The sequence below is a fragment of the Acipenser ruthenus genome, chromosome 6 (assembly GCF_902713425.1).
Source record: "Acipenser ruthenus chromosome 6, fAciRut3.2 maternal haplotype, whole genome shotgun sequence".
Lineage (NCBI taxonomy): Eukaryota > Metazoa > Chordata > Actinopteri > Acipenseriformes > Acipenseridae > Acipenser > Acipenser ruthenus.
Genome location: NC_081194.1, coordinates 15,723,750 through 15,746,737, shown reverse-complemented (window position 1 = coordinate 15,746,737; position 22,988 = coordinate 15,723,750). Strand labels below are relative to the sequence as shown.

Genomic DNA, 22,988 nt, shown 5'->3' with positions numbered 1-22,988 from the left:
GCTTTGAAACAGTTATTTAAACAGTTGTAACAACATATGGGGACGTGTAATGCTATATTTTTCGGAACCCTACTACTTTTTAAGGCTCCAGAATCTGGCTATACAATGTGCATCAGGACACAATAGTGTGAAAGATTGCTTATTTTAATTGCAGGAATGCTTATTCTCAACTATAGGTCACTACAAGATACAGTATATGATACTGCCATGTTTCTTACACATCACAAGTTATGGACTGCAACTCACTTTTGTTGTGCAGATGTTAAAATCGCTTGAGTTCAATTTGGATTAAATAGCTGGGCGGGGGAAAAAAATTAAAAAGGTTGTAAGATTGAGGTTTGTTATAAGCTGGGCAGCAGTGTGGAGTAGTGGTTTGGGCTCTGGACTCTGGCTTGTGGGTTCAATCCCAGGTGGGGGACACTGCTGCTGTACCCTTGAGCAAGGTACTTTACCTAGATTGCTCCAATTAAAACCCAACTGTATAACCATCCACGCTAAACAAAATATAAAACAAAACACGGCTACGCCAACAAATAAATAAAATAACATGGCGGTTCGCCGTCGTATAATAATAAATAACAAACAACAATAACAATAACAATAATAATAATACAAAACAAATACAAAATAACACAGCACAGGGGCGGAGGGAAGAACCCCGTTCTAAAAATAAACAAATACACTTGTAATCAGCAGGGCTGACTAGCGCCCTGCTACAGCAACATATTTGTTTTTCAAGGTGATTCAATTCCTAGAGTTAGCCTCTAAGCAAGAAAATTACTTTTATTGAGACCTACGTTGTATTACTGATTTCCTGATTACTTTGGGCGGTCTCCTCTTGCTTTTTTAAGCCGTCTGCAACATCATCAGTAATATCACAGATAACAACATCAGAGTTTCTTAGTTTTTTCTTTAAACCATTGGGGTTGCTGGTAGAACCCTAAGGATACAAAACATATTGTTAAAATGTGTATATTTTTCAAAACCTATTACATAAATGAGAAATTATTTATTATAATATATATATATATATATATATATATATATATATATATATATATATATATATATATATATATATATATATATATAAGATTGATTTCCATTACACGATATATGTGTGTGTGTATATATATATATATATATATATATATATATATATATAATAAATACACACACACACACTGCAGTGCAAAAGTCTTAGACATGGTGCATTTTTCTATTCTGATGCATTATAAGCACCAACAATTTACTCAAAGCCTCCACTAGTGTTTTCTACTACACTATACTATACTATAACAACCTTGACTTGCATAAAGAAGGAAAAACATTCAGTGAAATAGCTCGCATAACTCTATTTTCAAGGTGTGGATACCTGAAGCATAATCAAGGACAGAGAAACTTCATCTGTAATTGACAAACCCAGGACTGGAAGACCCAAAAAGCTGTCTAACAAGGATGAGCAATACTTAAAGATAATATCCTTAAGGAATAGAAAGAAGACAAGCGTTGAATTGACCAAAGAACTGGCACAAGGCACAGGTGTCACTGTCCATCCATCAACAGTCCAAAGCACCACTGACCACTATTCCATAGTCCAATTTCTGTGTTCTTGTGCATATTTTAGCCTTTTAGTCTTGTTCCCCTTTCTTAACAGAGGTATTCTTACTGCAACACACCCTTGAAGTCCTGATTTCAAGAGTGACCATACTGTTGATTTGATGGACAACGACACCTGCGCCTTCTGCCAGTTCTGTTGTCAATTCAACGCTTGTCTTCTTTCCTTCTTTATGCAAGTCAAGGTTGTATAATAGTAGAAAACACTAGTGGAGGCTTTGAGTAAATTGTTGATGCTCATAATGCATCAGAGTAGAAAAATGCACCATGTCTAAGACTTTTGCACAGCAGTGTGTGTGTGTGTATGTATGTATGTATGTATGTGTATTTTATATATATATATATATATATATATATATATATATATATATATATATATATATATATATTTTACAAAAACATCTCCTGGGGCATAATGTATAGCATATCTAATGTGAAAACGACGGACATGTGTAAGATCAGTATCTCTGATGTGGCCAAAGTTTAAAACAATGTATCAGTGTGGTCTCAGACGTTGATATGGCCAGATTTTATAAAAATGGAGCAGCTCAAAGTATTAAGTTAATATTAAGAATAAAGATCCCATAATGGCAACATTCTTAGGCTACAGGTCAAAGCGAAGGGTATCGTTGGGGTTTCTATACAAACAAAAAGTTTCTTACGATATATAAGCGATATATGAGGGGGAGCTGGTGGCAGCATGTTTACAACATTATATATATATATATATATATATATATATATATATATACACACACATACTATATATATATATATATATATATATATATATATATATATATATATATATATATATATATATATATATATTAGGCAGATCCCCTCACGTTTTGGGCTTGCTGTATTCTTACTCATGACTAAAAAGTAGTTACAGTAAACAGGATTCTTGGACCATTTCTGGCAGCACTGAAAAATATACCACAGTACAGATTTATCAGACATGGCTATTCTTCAGCGGACTAAGGAATTAAAATAAAATATATACTTTAATAATAAATTGAAACATGAAAATCTCCCAAGTCATGCTATTTATACAGTTACATCTTCACTACTGTATACATCCATTCTCAAACCTTAACTAAACCATGTTTTAGTTTGTGAGAAAGAACCAGTGTAAATCTAGTGATCTGTGATAATTACATCAGTGGATTCAACAAGCTCCTCATAAACCTTGTGGATGAATTTTGATTTGTTTCCATTGTTGTTCATCAATAAAGGTCTAGAAAAAACGAAGGGAAAACATTCAAAGTCACACGTGTTATATTTCAATCATGTTAAAGTCGAATGGAAAAATCAAACACAAATGAAGGACCTTGAAAATGTGCTACATCTTAAATAGCATGTTCTTTAAAAGTAAACATGTTTACTGTCAAGTATCAATAAGGCAGGGTGAGAACATTACTCTCTCTCTAAAGACCAGCATTAGATATAAATCACCTACTAGGCTTACCTTTTGCGCTTCAAGCTCACCACATGGTTATTTTGAACCAATGAAATGAAGAACTGTATAATCTGCAAGAAATGTAGAAGTTTTCTTTTTTATACTTGCTGCTATTTAAACGCAATACAACATAAGTTTACTACAAGTATGGTAAACAGCAAATTCAATAAGTTTAGCTTTATTTCTGAGAAGTGCGAGTTATTATAAAACAAGTTACAAAACTATTAAATCAATCCAGTGTTTCTACTCCAAAAAGATGGCCCATTCAGTAGGCATAACAGAATGTGTAGGTCAGTCTGTTCTGGAATAAAATACTTGAACTGAAGTAAGATTCAGTTAGAGACCTTTCTCATGACTTCTTGTTGATTAGCATGCTTCTGCCTCAGATCGGACACCTCTCTTCATTCTCCCTGTATAGCACAACATGAAGTTAACTTCTAGCCCTGTTAACTTCTAGCAGTGTGGAGTAGTGGTTAGGGCTCTGGACTCTTGACCGGAGGGTCGTGGGTTCAATCCCAGGTGGGGGACACTGTTGCTGTACCCTTGAGCAAGGTACTTTACATAGATTGCTCCAGTAAAAACCCAACTGTATAAATGGGTAACTGTACGTAAAAATATTGCGCAAAAAAATAATGTAATTGTATATAAAAATAATGTGATATCTTATAATTGTAAGTCGCCCTGGATAAGGGTGTCTGTTAAGAAATAAATAATAATAATATATTGAACATAACTTTGATATGTTATGTGATTAAAGAAACTACAAAATGGCGCTTGCAAGTCTACCGGAAGCCACAATAGTAGTACAGTATTTCATGTTAGATTTCGAAATGTCACATTTTTTAATTTGTGTTTTTCATTAAGTATGTGGAAACCAACAAAGTGATATGTAATTCAGTATGTTAATGTAACATTATTCGGCAAAATTAGTCAATTCTATAGAGTGATGCAAAACTGCTGGCCATAGCTGTACATAATATCTGCCATACAAATTTAGGTGATCAGTTCTGAAGACTTATATTAGCCAATGAGACAAGAACGCACGCTTATATAGGTCTCCTAAGGTTGAGATGGTAGTCGATCACTATGTAACACAATTTTTGTTCCTGGGTAGTAAGTATTATTTCCTAATTGCTTATGCCTCAAAAGTATAGAAAATGGCTATTACTCCCCACAAACTTTGCTTTTGTGATATTTTGAAATTTACCTATTTCCAATGAGAAAACGGGCGAATTTGTGTCTTTTCGTTCACATAAAGTCAGAAAAAAACACCATATGAATCCAAATTAACATGTATTTATACTAAAGTAATACAAAAATGACTACAAAAGATTTAGAAGTGAGTAGTTTTTCGAGATTTACGATTATACTGTAAATCACTTTCACGAATCAGCCCCCAAATGTAGTCTCCCATCATGTTCTCGTTATACTGTCCTTGGTAGCGGCGTTCAAAGTCCAGTATATCCTGGTGGAAGCGCTTGCCTTGCTCCTCCGAGTATGCTCCCATGTTCTCCTTGAATTTATCAAGATGAGCATCAAGGATATGGACTTTGAGGGACATCCTACAGCCCATTGTGCCATAGTTCTTCACCAGAGTCTCAACCAGCTCCACATAGTTTTCGGCCTTGTGATTGCCCAGGAAGCCCCGAACCACTGTGACAAAGCTGTTCCAAGCCGCTTTCTCCTTACTAGTGAGCTTCTTGGGGAATTCACTGCACTCCAGGATCTTCTTTATCTGTGGTCTGACGAAGACACCGGCTTTGACCTTTGCCTCAGACAGCTTAGGGAATAAGTCTTGAAGGTATTTGAAGGCTACCGAGTCCTTATCTAGAGCTCTGACAAATTGTTTCATAAGGCCCAATTTGATGTGCAGTGGTGGCATCAGCACCTTCCGGGGGTCCACCAGTGGCTCCCACTTGACGTTGTTCCTCCCCACAGAGAACTCGGTCCACTGTGGCCAGTCCCGCCTGTGGTAGTGCGCCTTGGTGTCCCTGCTGTCCCAAAGGCAAAGATAGCAGGGAAACTTGGTAAAACCGCCTTGGAGACCCATCAGGAATGCCACCATTTTGAAGTCTCCTATGACCCTGATGCCATCTCAGAAAAATGCAGATATGTATCCACTTATGCAGCTGGAACTAAACTGAACTGGTGGGCTTAAGGTCCCTGTATTTATACTACTATTTATATTACTGGAAAGTTCTAGAAAGTTCTAGAAGTTACTCCAAGTTTACTCAGCACTGAATCTATCTGGAATGTTCTGGAAAACAGGTAAATTTCAAAATATCATTGTCCTGGTCACAAAAGCAAAGTTTGTGGGGAATAATAGCCATTTTCTATACTTTTGAGGCATAAGCAATTAGGAAATAACACTTACTACCCAGGAACCAAAAACAAACAAAAAAATAATAAGTTACACGGTGTAATATATATATATATATATATATATATATATATATATATATATATATATATATATATATATATAATTCCTTAACTCAGCGGCCAGAAAATCCCCAGGTGAATTTTGTTTGCAAAATCTGAGACGGTCGGGCAACAAAATGCCCCATTTCTGGTTGAGTTGGCGTGGAATTGACCCTATTGCGTATTTCATCTAGCATTTACATGTTTGCGTTTGATTTTGATGCTGTACAGCTGAAAACCTGCACACAGGTCAAATAAATATCAGCCAAGTACTCACACATGTTAAGCTGCCTGACAAAACTTGCCGTGTTGTTGTGCTTAAAATATTTTGGGAGTATTTCTTTGGCAAATCGCTGCTCATCCAACACAAGAAAGCTCTGGCCATTCTTTAAAAAAAAAGTCATACGTTCCTACCAAGAATATACCCTACAGTTTGGTTACATACTCAAAAAATGGTGAGGTATTCCATGAAAAACATATCTGTTACAACACTGATAATGAACCGATAATTTTAGAAAAGCAAGCCAAATGTTTGTGCGCCATTGACGTATAGCTATTTTTTTATGAATAGGCTACTTCCTGCCATAAAAAGTATCTCGAATAGATAGATAACTGCACATCTTGTTCATCTCATTCTCCGACACGTCAAACCTGAGAAGTTTAAGGCCTTACCACATGTACGAACACATGTTTACCTGGGTAAACAAACAAAAAGCTAGATAATATTATTTTCGCCACCGTGCTTAACGTCTATCAGCAAGCTACAGGGTTGTTTTTTGAGCAGTTTTGTTTTCTGTCGCTCAATAAAAGAGCTTTTTACTAAAGATTTCCGTGGGGATGAACATTTATGAGTTTCATCTAATATTTTGATGCCCTGTGTAAAGAGGGGCTTCCTAAGCTTGTGAAAAAAGATGTAAAATATATATGAATTGCAAAGTTGTTCATATCATTTCTCTCATGTTATTTTCTGCACAATGTATTGCATAAACCGTTATGTTTTATTACAATGTATTATGCCAGTGATTTCCAGCACCATCTTTGGGAACACTGTGTCTGCTGATTTTCATTCCAGCTGAGCTCTTCAGACCCTTTGGGTCAGAATAACAACTAAGGGCTATTTCATAGCAGCAGGCAAGAGGAAAGCAAAAGAAAGGAGGGCCAAATATAAACACCTGAATGCTGCCCTCCAGCATCTGAGCCTGCTACAGCTTCGGGGATTCCCTGTAAGTGACGAGATAGCCCAGACCAAGTTAGATCTTTCATTGCTTTGTAGGGAGGAAAAACGAAAGGCACAATGCAAAAGTGCAAAAAATGGAGGAAGATGAAAAGTGTACCTGCTTCTTCCAGAAAACGAGGGAGAAGCGGCACTTGATGTCCTCCATGCTCGACAGCAGTGGGAGGATAGTAGAGGGAGTTAAAAAAAGTGGTAGAGAACTTCGCTAGGGACCTCTATAACATCAAAGCTACTGATAGAGTGGTTCCTGAGCCAGTTGGAGCCTGACTCGGAGTGGGACGAGGAGGAGGTGGAGAAGAAGGACCCAGAACTCACGTTGGTAGATAGGGAAGTCGGACACGTACCCTGTCAAAATGACAAAATCAAGATCCTCCTAATACTTATATATAAATCATTCTCTAACACAATTGTTATTAAAATGTAACATATCAGGGACTGGTGACGTCAACAGTAAAGTACAGAACTAATATCCAATTTTGTTTATGGACATTGCTTTACTGCAAAAACCTTGTCATTTCACTAACAAGCAGCTGTTTTTCTTGCAGTTTATTGTCTGGTGGCCTCTGAACAATGTGAGAGGAATATTTTGTCATGGCCTGTTTTGCAGATGTTTTCTTACAGAGTGATTTGTTATTCTTGTAGGAGTCTGTGTGTTAGCTTGCTCCACCACAGTTTTCATCATCACATTTATTGATGCTAATAGGGTGGCATTTGGACCAGAACATTTTTGATGTTGAAATGAAATGGTTAAAGGGTACATTTAATTCCAATACGAACCACTAGAGGGCACTGCTTGATTATTTTATGTAACTAGGCACATCTTCCACGCTGTGTCTGCTGTGTTTTTTTATTATTCTGTTTGTCGTTTCAGAACTACATGTTTCAAGCATTTTGAGATAGTGGTTTAACACAACTCAACTCTGCCATGTGCCTTTGGAAGTCGCCATGGACGGAGGGGAATTTGAGATTATAAAAAAGCAAAGACAAAACAGCTCTTTACCAGCCTTATCTACTAGAACAGTAAAGAACACCAGAGCTTCAACCAATATGATTGAAACTCGGAATCACTATGATGCTCTTACAAGCAAAACTAGTCATCCAGCAGATGAAGCCCCTCATAGCAAAGAGCATGCACCGACTGCTGAAAAGACAAAGATCACACTTTACCATAAAACCGACGGTTGATTATGCAAAAATCTTACTCACCACACCCGATGACTACAGGAGTGTGATTAGTGTGTTCACCGAACAAAACATTGCGTGCTATACATTCCCGCTTATCTGAGTAAAAGCACAGAGATTTATTATCCATGGACTGCCTGTAAATGCCACCCCGGGAGACATCTCAAACAACTTGGCGGAACAGGGAATGCCAGTAAGACATGCGATTCAAATAGCATCACCTGCAGACAAGACAAAAACGAATCAGCTGTTCATAGTAACCTTGACATCAACCTCAGGAACACAGCCAGCAGATTTATCTCATTACATGAATTTGGAACTGTGTTGTCACCACAGAAGCCCCAAAGGGAAAGCGAGGCCCAGTAATGTGCTTTAACTGTCAGCGCCTGGGACATATGTCTGCATTTTGTCACCAGAAAGAACGCTGTGTCTGCTGTGGTGAGAACTATGATGCCAAAAATTGCCCATGTGACCGGAAGACAGAGCCAGGAACCTTTGCACTGCAAAGGAACACACCCTGCGAGCTATTGAGGCTGTCCCTGTCTGGCAGCAGCTAGAAAGGAACAGCAACCAAAAAGACAATGTAGTCAGCGTACCACATCAGGACCTCAAGCACAGGCCCTGAAACCGATAATACAGGATCCACGCCAGTGCCAGGCGTGTCATCCAATGAAGACCAGAGCATTCAACACACAGCTGAACAGACCTATGCTGCAACTTTGATGTCTCAACTAAACACTACGCAGGTACCTTCTGAACAAGAATCCAGCAATATAAACTGGCTGGAAATTATTATTAAGATTGCTAACATCAATCCAACGTGACACCAGTGGCACAGCTTATTCCAAGCCTAATCATCAAAATGACAGTAACTAGACGCTGTACCAGTAGGAATGCCAATGGTGTTGTTAAGAAAACAGTTGAGCTTCTAGATCTACTAGAATCAACAGACATCAGCGCTGCACTCATGTCACAGCCTCCCCTCCATGCAAACCATAAACTAAGCCTTGTTAATTTTAATACTTATCGAACGGCTCGTCCAGGAGCGACTAGTGGAGGGGGGACAGCAGTGATAATCAATGCAAAGCTTTGTCATCATGAAATTGCTTTACCGCAGCTACAGAAACTAGAAGCAAATGGCATACAGGTCCAAACACCAGCAGGAACATTGCGGCTGATTGCAGTCTATTCAGCTCCTAAAAAAAAACTACAGATGGCAGATTTGGACATCCTGCTTGACTCCAGTATGCCGACCATAATAGGAGAATATCTCAACGCTAAACATCAGTGATGGAATTCTAAAGTAGACTTTGTGGTTGCAGGACCAACTGAACCCATGCACTATTCTAACAAGAAACACAAACTTGATGTCCTTGACATCATGCTACTAAAGAACTGTTGCCAATCTGTTGAACTAGAGACACTGGCAACCCTCACTTCTGACCATAATCCAGTGATGGTGACGGTTGGCGACGAGCTGGAGAACTATCAACCAAACAAGAAGTAAAACAGAAAGGCTGCAGTTGCTAAGCTGGAGAAGGCAGACAACTGTGTGGAGGATGACTCACTGCCTGACTCGTAAGAAAGAACCAAATCCACCAATCCAGGGAAAAACGCACCTTGCATATACAGTAGCTCTAAGTATGGCTGTAGTCCTAGCTGAATCACTAGAAGCCTCTTTCACACCTAATCCAGCCAGCCAGTCAATGCCTCGAGTGGAGAGAGAAGTCATCACTCACCTTACAGAGCACAAGCCTGAAATGAAAACACACAGTGCCACCCATTGTACAGCTGATGAAGTCCTTGCATTAGTACTGAAGCTGCCCAACTGGAAAGCCCCTGGCAATGATGGAATCAACAACTTGGTAATCAAGATGCTGCCAACCAAAGCTTTTTAATGTCTGGCTGAGATCTTCAATGTATGCTTCCAACATCAGCACCTCTCTAAATTGTGGAAAGAAGCTAAAATCATTGTGTTTCACAAGGCTGGAAAGCTGTTGCGGGACCCCACGAGCTACCACCCTATAAGCCTGTTGTCCGGTCTCTCGAAGCTGCTGGAAAAATTCTGGCTTGCTACTTGCAACAAACTGCTTATTAATGAGCAGTTTGGGTTTAGAAAAGAACATTCTACCAATCACCAACTGCTACGAGTGGTGGATACCATCAGCCATGGGTTCAACATCAACAAATTACCGGTCAGTCTTTCTAGATGTGGCCAAAGCTTTTGATTGTGTGTGGCACACAGGTCTTCTCCACAAGATGATTAGCCTCAACTTTCCAAACTACTTGGTTAACTTGGTGAGCATTTATTTTTCTGGATGCACTTTCCATGTTGCAGTATGGGAAGAAAGGTCTACAGCACGATGCATCCTCACAGGAGTACCGCAGGGATCAATCATCGGGCCTTTCCTGTTCAATATTTCTACCAACGATATTCCAACTGACTTACCGGGGACAGAGCTGGCACTCTATGCCGATGACGTTGCAATCATCTCACAGTCATTCAGTGAGAAGGTGGTGGCCAAGAACCTGCAGATCTTACTTGATAGGTTCTCGGATTGGTACAGTGATTGGTGAATAGCCCTCAATGTCAGCAAGACCACAGCAACACTGTTCACCAAGAGGCACATTAAGGAGTACCCTGTTTTACCACTAGTAGAAAACATAACACATTGTACAGTAATGTAACACATTTTACTAAATACATAATACATTTCATTTTCTTTATGTATTTTACAATACTTTAACATATATGGCATATAAAAGAAAAGTATATATGATACAGAAAACCATTATCATAAGATGGAGTTCAGAGTATATTTTAAAGAATCAATACTATTATCAATAATAGTATAGTATACATCATGTTTTAACTACATACATATTTTTTATTAAACATTATCCACTTTTTTTTCTCTCTCTATATTAGAAAAACGCACATGATCTAAATATTAAATCTTTCTTAAAGATTACTCCTTTTTCAGTGAAAATATATTGACACAGATTTAACAACTGGTATTTGCAAGGATAGCATTCGAAGAAGATAAAGCTTTGATCCACATGGAATTCACTCTTATAAGACATATTACAATAAATCAAAATTGAACATCATCCATTTTTAAAAATGCTACTTTCTGCTACTACTTGTTGAGGTCGTTGGTATCGTAGTAATTTTGCTTTCAAATACAACTGGTTTCTATTTGTGTGTTAGCGTTCTCTGACAATAGCAAGAATTCTGAATTGGCAGAGAATTTCTTCAGGCTGCTGGAAAACGATCCGCACCATCTTGGCGTCAACACATTGCTGTCTTTGTGCTGCCTTGAATCAGGTTTCAAGCTGAAAACATATTACCTCATCTCTCTGCCAAAAATGTAGAAAGATGCATTAATATCAGTAAAGGAAGTACGTCACAGAACACCTGTTAGACGCATGCAGGCTACAGACAGGTAAGCTCTGGGTCACCTTCCAGCTACGTAAGGAAACTGCAGAATAAATTCAGCTTATGTGCTGGCTGTTTTTAGATAACTGTTAACTTTCTTCTTCTAAAATATCAAAAGTAATGATAAGTAATAAAAATGCACAATGCTGTACATTAAGACCTGGACGGTTTCATAAAATAATAACAACAACAACAATAATCCCTTTTCAGTTTTTTTTTTTTTTTTTTTTTGGTCACACACTGTCAAAGGCTGGGTTTTGGAAATTGAAGTCAGCTGGTAAAGAATCTTCATCAGACTCATCCAAAGGGGATCCGTCGTCATCCGGGCTGAGGTCTGCCTGAAATATGTGCTGCAGCAAGGCATCAGCGGTCCTGTATCCTGGAGTGAGGCAAAGGAAGGTATAGCTGGGGTGCTTCACAATGACCTAATCTGAAGAATGTATCAACTCGGAACACATTTGCAATGATACAGGTCAACACTCATGAACACAATTATCCTCATGTACAAAACAAAATATAATTCATTAAAGTGTCATTAAAATATGTTTTTTTTATTTTTATTTTTTTTACTTGGATTACTCTAATGATTAATATTAAAAAATGTAACCGACACTTAACTAGTTGCCTGCCATATAAATTAGTATCATAGGCTAGATCAGGGGTACTCAATTATTTTAGTGAAGGTCCAGAATTCTTGGTTACAGCAAGGCCAAAGTCCGGAGCACATTATCACTCTGACTCCCACCCCCATACCGACAAACAAACACAGAGCTACACAAATCTAGTTTTTACACATGTTGTTGGATTGAAGTTTTTTGGGGGGAATCAAAACTCATTTTTACTCGTCTGCCTTCTTTACTGAGTTGTTACTGCATGAGTTCTTTCCCTGCCACAACTATAACATTGTATAACTACTGTATTCTTATATGTGTTAACAGAGCCAAACATTGTGTTTCACCATTGCAAAAACAAACCTAATTGTAGCAAACAAAACTGAAGCACAAGAAAAAAAATGGAACTGAAAAATCACTGTGCTTTCTCTTTCAAGTGAATTAAAAATAAAAACACCTGACAAATAATAAATGAAACAGTAGTTTTATGTTCACTGCATTTATAATCGGCTAATACTCACAGTAAGTGGGAGAAGTGGCAGGTCCTCAAGGGCCTTGAGTTACAGGTGAGCTCAGCAACAGCAAGGGATGCTGTCTGTTTCGCTACCGTTTGCAAAGTGAAGTTTCGTACACACGAGTAGTACAGTATGGTATAATATTGTGTGCTTTCCCTTAGTAGGCAGTGCCAACAGTAACACAATGCACGTTGACTTGTATGGCAGCAGTGTGGAGTAGTGGTTAGGGCTCTGGACTCTTGACCGGAGGGTCGTGGGTTCAATCCCAGGTGGGGGACACTGCTGCTGTACCCTTGAGCAAGGTACTTTACCTAGATTGCTCCAGTAAAACCCCAACTGTATAAATGGGTAATTATATGTACAAAATAATGTGATATCTTGTAACAATTGTAAGTCGCCCTGGATAAGGGCGTCTGCTAAGAAATAAATAATAATAATAATAATGTGTTTTTAAAAATATTATATGTTTTACCGGTAATATTTTTTTAATCGGTTTGGAAAAGCTAATGAAACAAAAATGGGCTCTGTAGCACCGGTACTCGTCATTGTTTTCCTTGTGAAGTGCGATTTTCTGAACTCGTACCTTAACTGTGTATTTTCAAAAAAATTACTAATGACAGTTGTTTAAATTAGCCATAGAGAAGGGATATGTTGATGATAACAATCAGGCCACAGCAGCCAACACAGTTTCACTTTATTTGAGCTGCTAATACTGTTGGCTTGTTGTACATTTTGTTTCATTCATAGCTTGCATTGTTATCTGCTACTTACTATCACAGCGACACCAACTGAACCCTCACGCACCACACTCATAAGAACTATGCTGTCTGAAAAATTTACAGCATTTCCAATGTGAATTCAAGTAAAAACATAGATTGGTCAAAATTTTCTGGTGGTCCGGATTCGGACCACGGTCCGCCTGCTGAGTACCCCTGGACTAGATCATAAAATGTTAAGGCGAGATAACAGTAATAACAACTAGGAAAATGAAATTAGCTGTTTTCAAAAAACTAAATAGATAAATATTTGTATGCATTTACAAGATATTACCGATCAAGCAGATGCCTTTTTTTGCGTCAGTATCAATAACTAAAGAGGGGATGATGCAGCTAAATCACCCAACGAGGAGAGGTTATAGAAGGATAAAAGGAAAATCCATACTATTTATGTACAAGCTATTACTTACTTTTTGAAGCTATCTCAAACATCAGAGTAGGTTTCACCTTCGTGTTTTCTGTTGGCCCAAGGTCATTGTCGGGCGTTTCCATGTCATTGCACATGGTTCCTTCCAGCTGGTCCCTGAAAGGAAGAAAATTAAAGCTTCAGACTGTCTGATATCTACCACCAGTATTAAACCATTCCACATTATTAATAGCACTGTATATGTTTTTTATTTTTTATCCCTAATGTATACCTAAGAAACAGCATGCACTGAAACGGTTTGCCTTTTTTTTTTTAATGGAAAATGATACCATTTCAACATAACACTTTTCCACTGCCTTTTCTCAGGAACTGTGCTATGCCACTGAACACCAACTGAGCTCTAAAGTTCCCTTTGTATTGTGTTCAATAGATGGCACTGTTGCTTACCAACAAGAGTACTACTTTAAACACAGTCACATGCTTCATAGTTTTTACAAATGTCATATAATTATCAAGATAATGAATTGATAACATGAATTGTATTTCTCATTATACTCACTCCTGGATCCCTAATTGAAGTTCTTGGATTTTCTTTTCAATTGAAGTCTGTACATTACTCTTTTCTACAGTATATTCCACAAAGAAAGCTTCCAGTATGAAGGCTATAAAAATGCTGTATTAAATGAAAACATATACAGAACAACACAGGTCAACTTTATTCCACACAACTTAATTCAGTAGCTTTTCAATTCGTTTCAAATGCTAGGATCCAAAGTTTATCAGAGAAACCCTGTTGGCAAATTAACCCCCCCCCCCCCCCCCCCCAAAATAAACCCTCAATATCCTCAGATTTGAAACCCAGAAGCTGGGTTCAGCACCATGACGCTTTAAGCTCCAAGAAAACATATAAGCAACTGATTACATATGGCATCTCAACTTCTGGAAAAGTATCTGCATCGTGATGAGGGTATTGGCAGATACATGTATACCACACACACATTTAATACAATGTACATGGACAAAACATTTTTAGACAAGAAATCCATAAAGGAAGACAAACTTACTTGAGGATAATGATGACCACCACAATATGGAAAATGATGAAATACAATATTGCGCTAATATGGGTTACCATTGTAAAGCCGCTGGCCAGAAGTATCTTTGAATTAAGGAAAATGATCACAAATGTTTGGTACTGCTCAGAAATATCTGAGAATTTTGGATATACTAGTTTTATTTTACACCCAAAAAGCACTAAAGACATTACAGTTGCAATTGTCTTGCAATTGCTGCCATGAATCTCTACACAAACTCTGTTGGCTAACAGTATATTTTCATGCTTCCTCTTCTCTCAGTGTCACTAAGAATATAGTACATGCGTGAACAACAGTTTGCCTTGAAGACGGTTTCCATTTATATCTCTTTCTCATGCATGGACCACGTACAGTATTATTGTCCAGTCCTATTGGGGCTAAACTTTTGTTTTAAAAGGATATCATGCCATTGGTTGACAACAGTCAACTCCAAAAGGAGGATGAATGAAGACACAATGTTGTTAAAGTTATTCTTACAGTATTTATAGTTTGCAAACTTGGAGTCTTTCAATAGAATATTTCCACAGAATTCACTTTCAGGGTCAGTTGAATCTGGGCTATAAGATTTGATTTTGTACTTGAATATTTCCATCCCAATGATAGCAAATATATAATACACCACCTGCAAAAGAACCAAAGAACAAGCAATCAGTGAATATCACAGTTAATAAAATAGAGATTTTATATTAGTCCACATCACAATAGCACCACATAATTAGTTGTTTCACTTGACAGAAGCCCACGACTGAATGGCAGGGTTTGAATGAAGACACTTGCTAATAATATAGTATCAGTGCCTGACTGTAGCCTTTGCCAGTTGCTCACCTTACAAAAAAGGTATTACATAAAAATATAAATTGGAGTGGAGAAACACACTTACTACAACAAGTTGTCCGAAAGTAAGCATTGTGGGTCCAATGTTCATCAGAGTATTGATAATAGAACGGAACCTGGAAATGGTTTCAAAGGATTATTATAAGCAATTTGAACATTATAAATCAAAAGCACATTTTTTTTAATAGTTGGACTTGAGTTGCATGATTATGCAAATGCAGGGATGGAAATGAGACTCCTATTGCATAGCAGTTTCACCCATTCCATGTTTTAATACAACTTTGATTAGCCACAGTATATAGGTAACAAGCTCAGGTGTGTCGTCTTAAACTCATAGTGAAAGCAGGAGTGGATCAAACTGATATGCAATGGGAGTCTTATTTCCATCCCCGAAACTTAATAAACCCTAACAGTTCCCAAGACTTGGTGTTAAGGCTGGTTCATACTTCAGACTCCGACATAATTTCTGTTCGGAGTCGAGGGTTTTCGACCCTGCGAGACAGGTTGGAATTACATCCTCCACACTCTTGCGACGTGCATCTTCTTTGGAAAGTCGTACAGCCTTTTCTCATGCATCTGTGAGCTGAAATCGCATGGGGCTCGGATGATGATGATGAAAAATGTCAACATTTGTAGCATAGTCGTACACTGGTAACCATCATAGAACAAGACTTTGAGGAACTTTTAATAGAAGAAGTTTGTATGCATCCACATTTATATAACCCCTCACTTAAAGAATACAGAAATGCCCAAATAATAGAAACAGCGTAGCTGGGTATTATTAAGAAAGAAAAAAAAGAATCGCTGGCATCGCTGTGTATTTCTGTATTGAAGCACTGGTCCCAGTCTGTTGAACAGATCATCAAGCCTTTCACCTGTCATTCTAAAACACCTCAAATATCTCTCACTGTCACATACCCGCATCTCTCCAATTAATGCATAAAATTTGCCCTTTCAGGTTCTCTGCTGGCTGAGAGGACGGATGTACCAATGATGTTGCTTTTAAACCTCTTGTATAAGAGGTACAAACTCAGCACATCTCCTAAAATGCAAGTGTTTCCAATTATGCAAATGCAGTCTGTATTTAAAGTGTGAACAACAGCTGCACAGTCAAAGGGGTTGCAACATGACGCATCCTTCGAAGCTGCAGAGCTTTTATAGCTGCCTGTGCCCGACATATGGCATTCATCTGCGACAGAAGTATGAACCAACCCTTACATGCTTGAAAGAAAATATACAATTACTAATAATCAAAACTAAGAATTTGATTCTGAAATGTAGTAAATGGTCTTACAAGTGTGATGGCTATTGTCACTTCCAAGTCAACAACCACAAGTCATACCCTGAAGCAAATATTGTAGCTCAACCTATAGAAATTGATCTATTCAGACCCTATTGCCTTACTACTTGATAAACAACTGTGCACAATTCAGTGACACAAAAATGTAACTGCATGGGTTACACAAACAATTACATTCACTTATGTAAAAAAAAAAATATAACTTACCAAGTAAAGTAACAGCTAGGAAATTCAAAAATTAATAATAAAGCTTGCATCATAAAAAACAATTGATTTCACTTTTTACTGCACATATCATGTGCAAACACTGTATTACAAGTATCACAATGCAGTAGATCTGTACTGTACTATAATATCCGCACTGCATTCATACACAAGTTCTTTCCTCTTATGGACTTTAAACAAAGTAATAAATTACCCACTTACCTTTTGATGCTGTCAACAATTCGAATAAGCCTCAGGACCCTTAAGATAAAGACAATATCAAGTACTTGCTGACTATTGTAACCTCCAGCTGAAAAACAAAAGAAAAACAACCATTTCAATGCTCTTTTATTATCATTATTATTATTATTATTATTATTTATTTCTTAGCTGACTTACAATTGTTACAAGATATCACATTATTTTTACATACAATTACCCATTTATACAGTTGGTTTTTACTGGAGCAATCTAGGTAAAGTACCTTGCTCAAGGGTACAGCAGCAGTGTCCCCACCGGGATTTGAACCCACAACCCTCCAGTCAAGAGTCCAGAGCCCTAACCACTACTCCACACTGCTGCCCCATTATTATACTCATACCACTTGGATTCAGACCTTTAAAGATTCAGGACTAATCAATACTTGGATGGTGCTGTAGGAATATAAACCTAACCAGTATCACAGCATGGTGTTAGACAATGCATGAGATATTTAACCTCCATTATAATATGATGTGAACAATTATATAGTGGTGTCTTGATTGGACAACATATTAACAAAATAAAAATTATCATGGCAAAATCTCATACTTATTAACCTTAGAAACAGGAACTAAGGACCTTATTATTGGGGATGCTTTGCACATTTCCAATGGTCATGTAACATCTTTTGCATGCAGTCCGATAGTAGAATCTGATGTACCTTGCAGTAAGTCAAGCTATTTACATGCTATTACATGCAGTAAGACAAGCTATTTACATGCTATTACATGCAGTAAGACAAGCTATTTACATGCTATTACATGCAGTAAGACAAGCTATTTACATGCTATTACATGCAGTAAGTCAAGCTATTTACAAAAAAACACAGTTCCAATCAATTTTATGTGTAAACTAGAATTTCTTCACTAACACTAACTGGGAAAAAAACCTCCAAAATGGGAAAAATGAAAAGAATAACCTGCAGGAAAGAACTACTATATTGATGCACAAGAATACGCCCTTCGGATGAGACATTAAACCGAGGTCCTATTGTAAGTGACTCTGCAGCAGTAGTTGTTGATGCATAGTTCACCCCCTAGTCTATGTAAGTCGCTTTGGATAAAAGCATCTGCTAAATGACCAATTAATAATAATAATAATAATAATAATAATAATAATAATAAACCGAGGCATTATCTGTACTGCAAATTACCTGCAAACCCCAGAATTAGTCATCTTAGCCACAGGAGAGAATTATTCAAAGCTCAGTTTAGTATGAAATATAATTACAGATTTAAGACAACAGATGTTAGCCCACATATCCAAACTTAATATAAAATGTCTTGATAACAGCAGCAGTGTGGAGTCGTGGTTAGGGCTCTGGACTCTTGACCGGAGGGTCGTGGGTTCAATCCCAGGTGGGGGACACGGTTGCTGTACTCTTGAGCAAGGTACTTTACCTAGATTGTTCCAGTAAAAACCCAACTGTATAAATGGGTAATTGTATGTAAAAATAATGTGTAAAAAAATTTAATTGTATGTAAAAATAATGTGACATCTTGTAACAATTGTAAGTCGCCCTGGATAAGGGCGTCTGCTAAGAAATAAATAATAATAATAATAACAACTGAAAAATCCTTAACGGGTAGGAAGCAATCAATTTCCACAGCCATTTAGGGGGGAAAAAAAGCAAATAAAAGCGCTAAAATCTCAGCAAGAGCCCATATCAGTGAAACATAAACCCAGCTCATATTTAAAGGATATTAAGAGGACTGACCTGATAAAGCAGGAACCATAATAAGAAGCAGAGTATAAGCTATGCCTGCTGCTGCTATTTGTAGGAGGCACTTGAATGTAACCAGTTTTGGTTTGGTAAAAGTATAAGAAAACTAAAGCAGACAGATTTTTTTGTTTGAAGCCTTCAACTGTGTTTCTAATGGTTTTACAGTCAACCCTTTGTTACACATTCTGACCGAGGAATAGGAAGTTTGCTACATGTGCCAATCATCCTTAGAGGTCTCATTTTAGCAATTTTTCCTTAATTAGATACAAGCTACATTTCCTCTGTGTTATTAAAGTTAAAATGAGACAAACTATTCCCACACCATTATGAGCTCTCCCGTTGACTTCACTGTAACTTTTCCACAAATCACCACCTGCATCTAAAGCTTCCCACTTTTAACAAGCAGCACTACTGGGTTTCAGCATACTAGCTAGGAGACAGAGAAAAGAAAAACCCATCACCAAGACCACCACTCCACTCCCATCACCAAGGCCAGCACTGTCTCACCTGGCTTTCTGCATCAGCTCTTGTCACGCTGGCATACAGTCTCACCTGTATATACCTTCTGCCGGATAGAATTTTACTATTTATTTTTTAAATTGCCCACTTACGCTATCTAAAATGTAAAGGCAAAGACTATATAAAACATTTAAATACCCTCCTCCCCCAAAACACACCTTAAAATAAATACTTTATACAGTAGCATATGCAATTTCTTAACTGTTTAATAGCCTACTGTTGGAAAGCCTGGTAAACAATCATCTAATAATCTTGGATTATCTAATGTTACTTTAGGCAAAGAAGTTCAAGACTAGTGCTAATCTGGGTCTGTGAAACCAGTCTCTAGTGTTTAGGTAAGGAAGTCCAAGATTAGTGCTAATCAGTGGCTGTAAAACCATCTGGTAAAGTATACCTACAAATGCAGAAGACAAAATGTATACTCACATGATCTCAGTACAGAGGTCACTATAGTAGCAACCAGGGCTGCAATTATGATGATGGTGTCAAACCTGGAAAGAGAAAAAGAAAAGTGATTTAGTAAAACTATCAGCTGTAAAATGCAAGTTTCCTACGTGTATTTTTATTTTATTTTATTTTATTTTACTGTCAAATGCTCCATATGACTCCTCTGGTAAGGTAATTGAGTCAGAAACCAGTGTCTGGGACATATTTACAGTGCCTTGCATAAGTATTCACCCCCCTTGGACTTTTCCACATTTTGTAGTGTTACAACCTGGAATTAAAATGGACTTAATTAGGATTTTTTGTCACTGATTTACACAAAATAGTCCATAATGTCGAAGTGGGGAAAAAAATCTACATATTTTTCAAAATTATTTACAAATAAAAAACTGAAAAGTCTTGATTGCATAAATATTCACCCCCTTTGCTGTGACACCCCTAAATAAGTACCTTGTACACCCCCCGGAGCACCGTTAAATCCATTATTAAAAAATGGAAAGAATATGGCACAACCGCGACTCTGCCTAGAGAAGGCCGTCCACCAAAACTCAGTGACCAGGTAAGGAGGGCATTAGTCAGAGAAGCAACCAAGAGGCCAATGGTAACTCTGAAGGAGCTGCAGAGATCCACAGCTGAGATGGGAGAAACCGTATTATTTTGAATAATAATACGGTTAACAGCCTATCACTTGTCTACCACACATGCTGCCGATTCAAATTCATTACATCAAACTCATTACATTTTTTGTATTGTGGTCCAACTGCAGCAATGAAAGCTGATATTCATATGTAGTAAATTAATTTCCTTACCAGTTCCAAAACTGGTGCTTTGCAAAAAACAGTCGGGGCTCATAAGTGTAAAGTTTAAGGGATATCTCCACCAGATACAGCCCCAGGAACACCCATTCAGCATAGGCAATGATCGCATTCTCTTCATCCATGCCAATGAACACAGCATTTATCAGAATAATCAGGTCGTATGCATAAACAAACCCTCTGCAAGAGACATGGGAAGACTTATCAATCAAATCTGAAGTCAGAGGTACTGTATACATTTCAAGGGTTTCTATCACCTCATTATTATCTACCTTCATCTTCATATTACAAGACCTTCACAATGATATTAAAAAGGAACAGTTTTACAAATATGTCATTGTTTCTGTTATAACTCATAACGAGGGATGGAAATAAGTGTTTGGTTTGAGTTTGAGCCATTCCAGCATAGCCAAACTGGGATGACAGGAATACATTCTAAACTGCATTCAAGCATTCCTAGAAGAATGTATACATTATATGTAGCACTCCACTTGCACACTTAAAATAATGTGCTTAAGTATGTAAACAATGGTCTATTCAGACATACCAATACATTTAGCAAGCAAGACTGGGCTACAACAGCAAAGCTTTATACATGTTTTCATGGCCAGAGCATGTGATGGGTTATCAACTGAGAAAGGTATGTCAGTATCATACATAACCTCTGCAAACATGTGGGGCACACCCACTAAGATACTGAAAGACATACTTGTGCTGAACCATTTTATGTATGAGTCTGCTCCCTGCTGAATGGTACAGGTCTGGCAGCCAGGTTTGTAATGGGTGAATCCGGGCCTTCGTTGTAATAACTCGAATATTCAGAAGGTCAGCCAACTGGACAAAGGCAACTTTTCCTGAAAAACCAGACAACATCAGGTGTCAGTATAGCAAGCAGGCGATGGGGGCCCCCGAGTGGCGCATCCGCTAAAGGCACTGTCTGGAGTGCAGGATGTGCCTATAGCTTGGAGATCGCCAGTTTGAATCCAAGCTATGCCACTGCCGACTGTGGACGGGAGTTCCCAGGGGGTGGCGCACAATTGGCCAAGCGCTGCCCAGGCGGGGTAGGGGTTAGGTCGGCTGGGGAGTCCTTGGCTCACCGCACACCAGAGACTCCTGTGGCTGGCTGGGTGCCTGTAGGCCGGCCTGCAGGCAATTCAGAACTGCGTGGTCCTCGGACGCTGTAAGTTCTGGATATGGGTGCACGGCGGGCTTGCAGAGCGAAAAAAAGCAGACGGCTGACGGCACTCGTTTCAGAGGACGCGAGTGCTCGTCTTCATCTCTCCCAAGTTAGTTTGGGGGTTGCAGCAGTGAGCCAGGTTGAATAATTGAACATTCCAAAATTGGGAGAAAATTGGAAAATTAATTAAAAAATGAAACAAAACAAAAAAAATAAACCAGTAAGCAAGTCAATAATGTTCATTTGACTAAACTGGCTAAATTTGGCTAAACTGCCATTTCACTTCAAGCAACTGAAGAAACAGCTACATTCCAGTGGTAGTGACATGTACTGTTACTTTGAAACAATCACCACACTGCACTGTTTCTTTATATTTGTTATTTATTTGAGCTGTCCAGAGCCTTTTCAAACCAGGGCTATATTAGTGTATTTACATGTAATAGCTGAAGCGACTGCTGTAACAATAGAACTATAATAGCCACTCAGGTTATTAAAGCTTACTGCTGGGGTTCAAGTTTTGCAGCTTGACATTTACTCACTGACCTATGTAGCCTTTCTGTTCATCATCCGAAACACTCCACAGCAGCTCTCTGTAGGCGTTGCTGATACTCGGCTCAACCATCTTCACCAGCTGGTTCCAGTGGGATTGTCGGACGATGTACTCATTTCCCTCGCACACTTGCAGGACTTTAAAGGCTTTCACCATCTTGTGGCGCTTTACGCTGACCAGCTGTTTCACCTCTTCCTAGGGGAGTTTAGAAAACAGCAATGCTATTTTGTTAAAAAAAAAAAAAAAAAAGGTTTTCAAAAGTAACTGGTATCCCCCATCTCTAACATACTTTCCATTAACTCACAAATAACCAAAACGCTGATTTTTAATATTCAGCCGATGTTTGGCTTCCATTTGATGTATGATAAGTACCATAAAAATAAAACACGTTTAAGAACAAAAGGGCAGAGATGGCAGAGAGAAGGAGTATTCTTACCTGGCTG

At 38.1% G+C, this 22,988-nt stretch overlaps 1 protein-coding gene across 2 annotated transcripts in view; it reads right to left on the bottom strand.

Annotated features, from left to right (window-relative positions):
* Nucleotides 1-10,544: 10,544 nt before the first annotated feature.
* The window catches only part of tpcn3 (two pore segment channel 3), a 26,617-nt gene continuing 14,173 nt past the window's right edge, over nt 10,545-22,988 (bottom strand). The window contains exons 10-20 of one of the 2 annotated variants that reach the window (XM_059025075.1): nt 22,539-22,740; nt 21,528-21,672; nt 20,813-20,998; nt 19,986-20,050; nt 17,279-17,366; nt 15,599-15,668; nt 15,121-15,340; nt 14,689-14,779; nt 14,184-14,297; nt 13,668-13,780; nt 10,545-11,734 (exon numbers count right to left, since the gene is read on the bottom strand). In XM_059025075.1, the coding sequence (XP_058881058.1) occupies nt 11,589-11,734; nt 13,668-13,780; nt 14,184-14,297; nt 14,689-14,779; nt 15,121-15,340; nt 15,599-15,668; nt 17,279-17,366; nt 19,986-20,050; nt 20,813-20,998; nt 21,528-21,672; nt 22,539-22,740 (1,440 nt within the window). In that variant the 3' untranslated portion in view covers nt 10,545-11,588. The remainder of the gene's footprint in view (nt 11,735-13,667; nt 13,781-14,183; nt 14,298-14,688; nt 14,780-15,120; nt 15,341-15,598; nt 15,669-17,278; nt 17,367-19,985; nt 20,051-20,812; nt 20,999-21,527; nt 21,673-22,538; nt 22,741-22,988) is intronic. The other variant, XM_059025076.1, reaches the window with a different exon arrangement.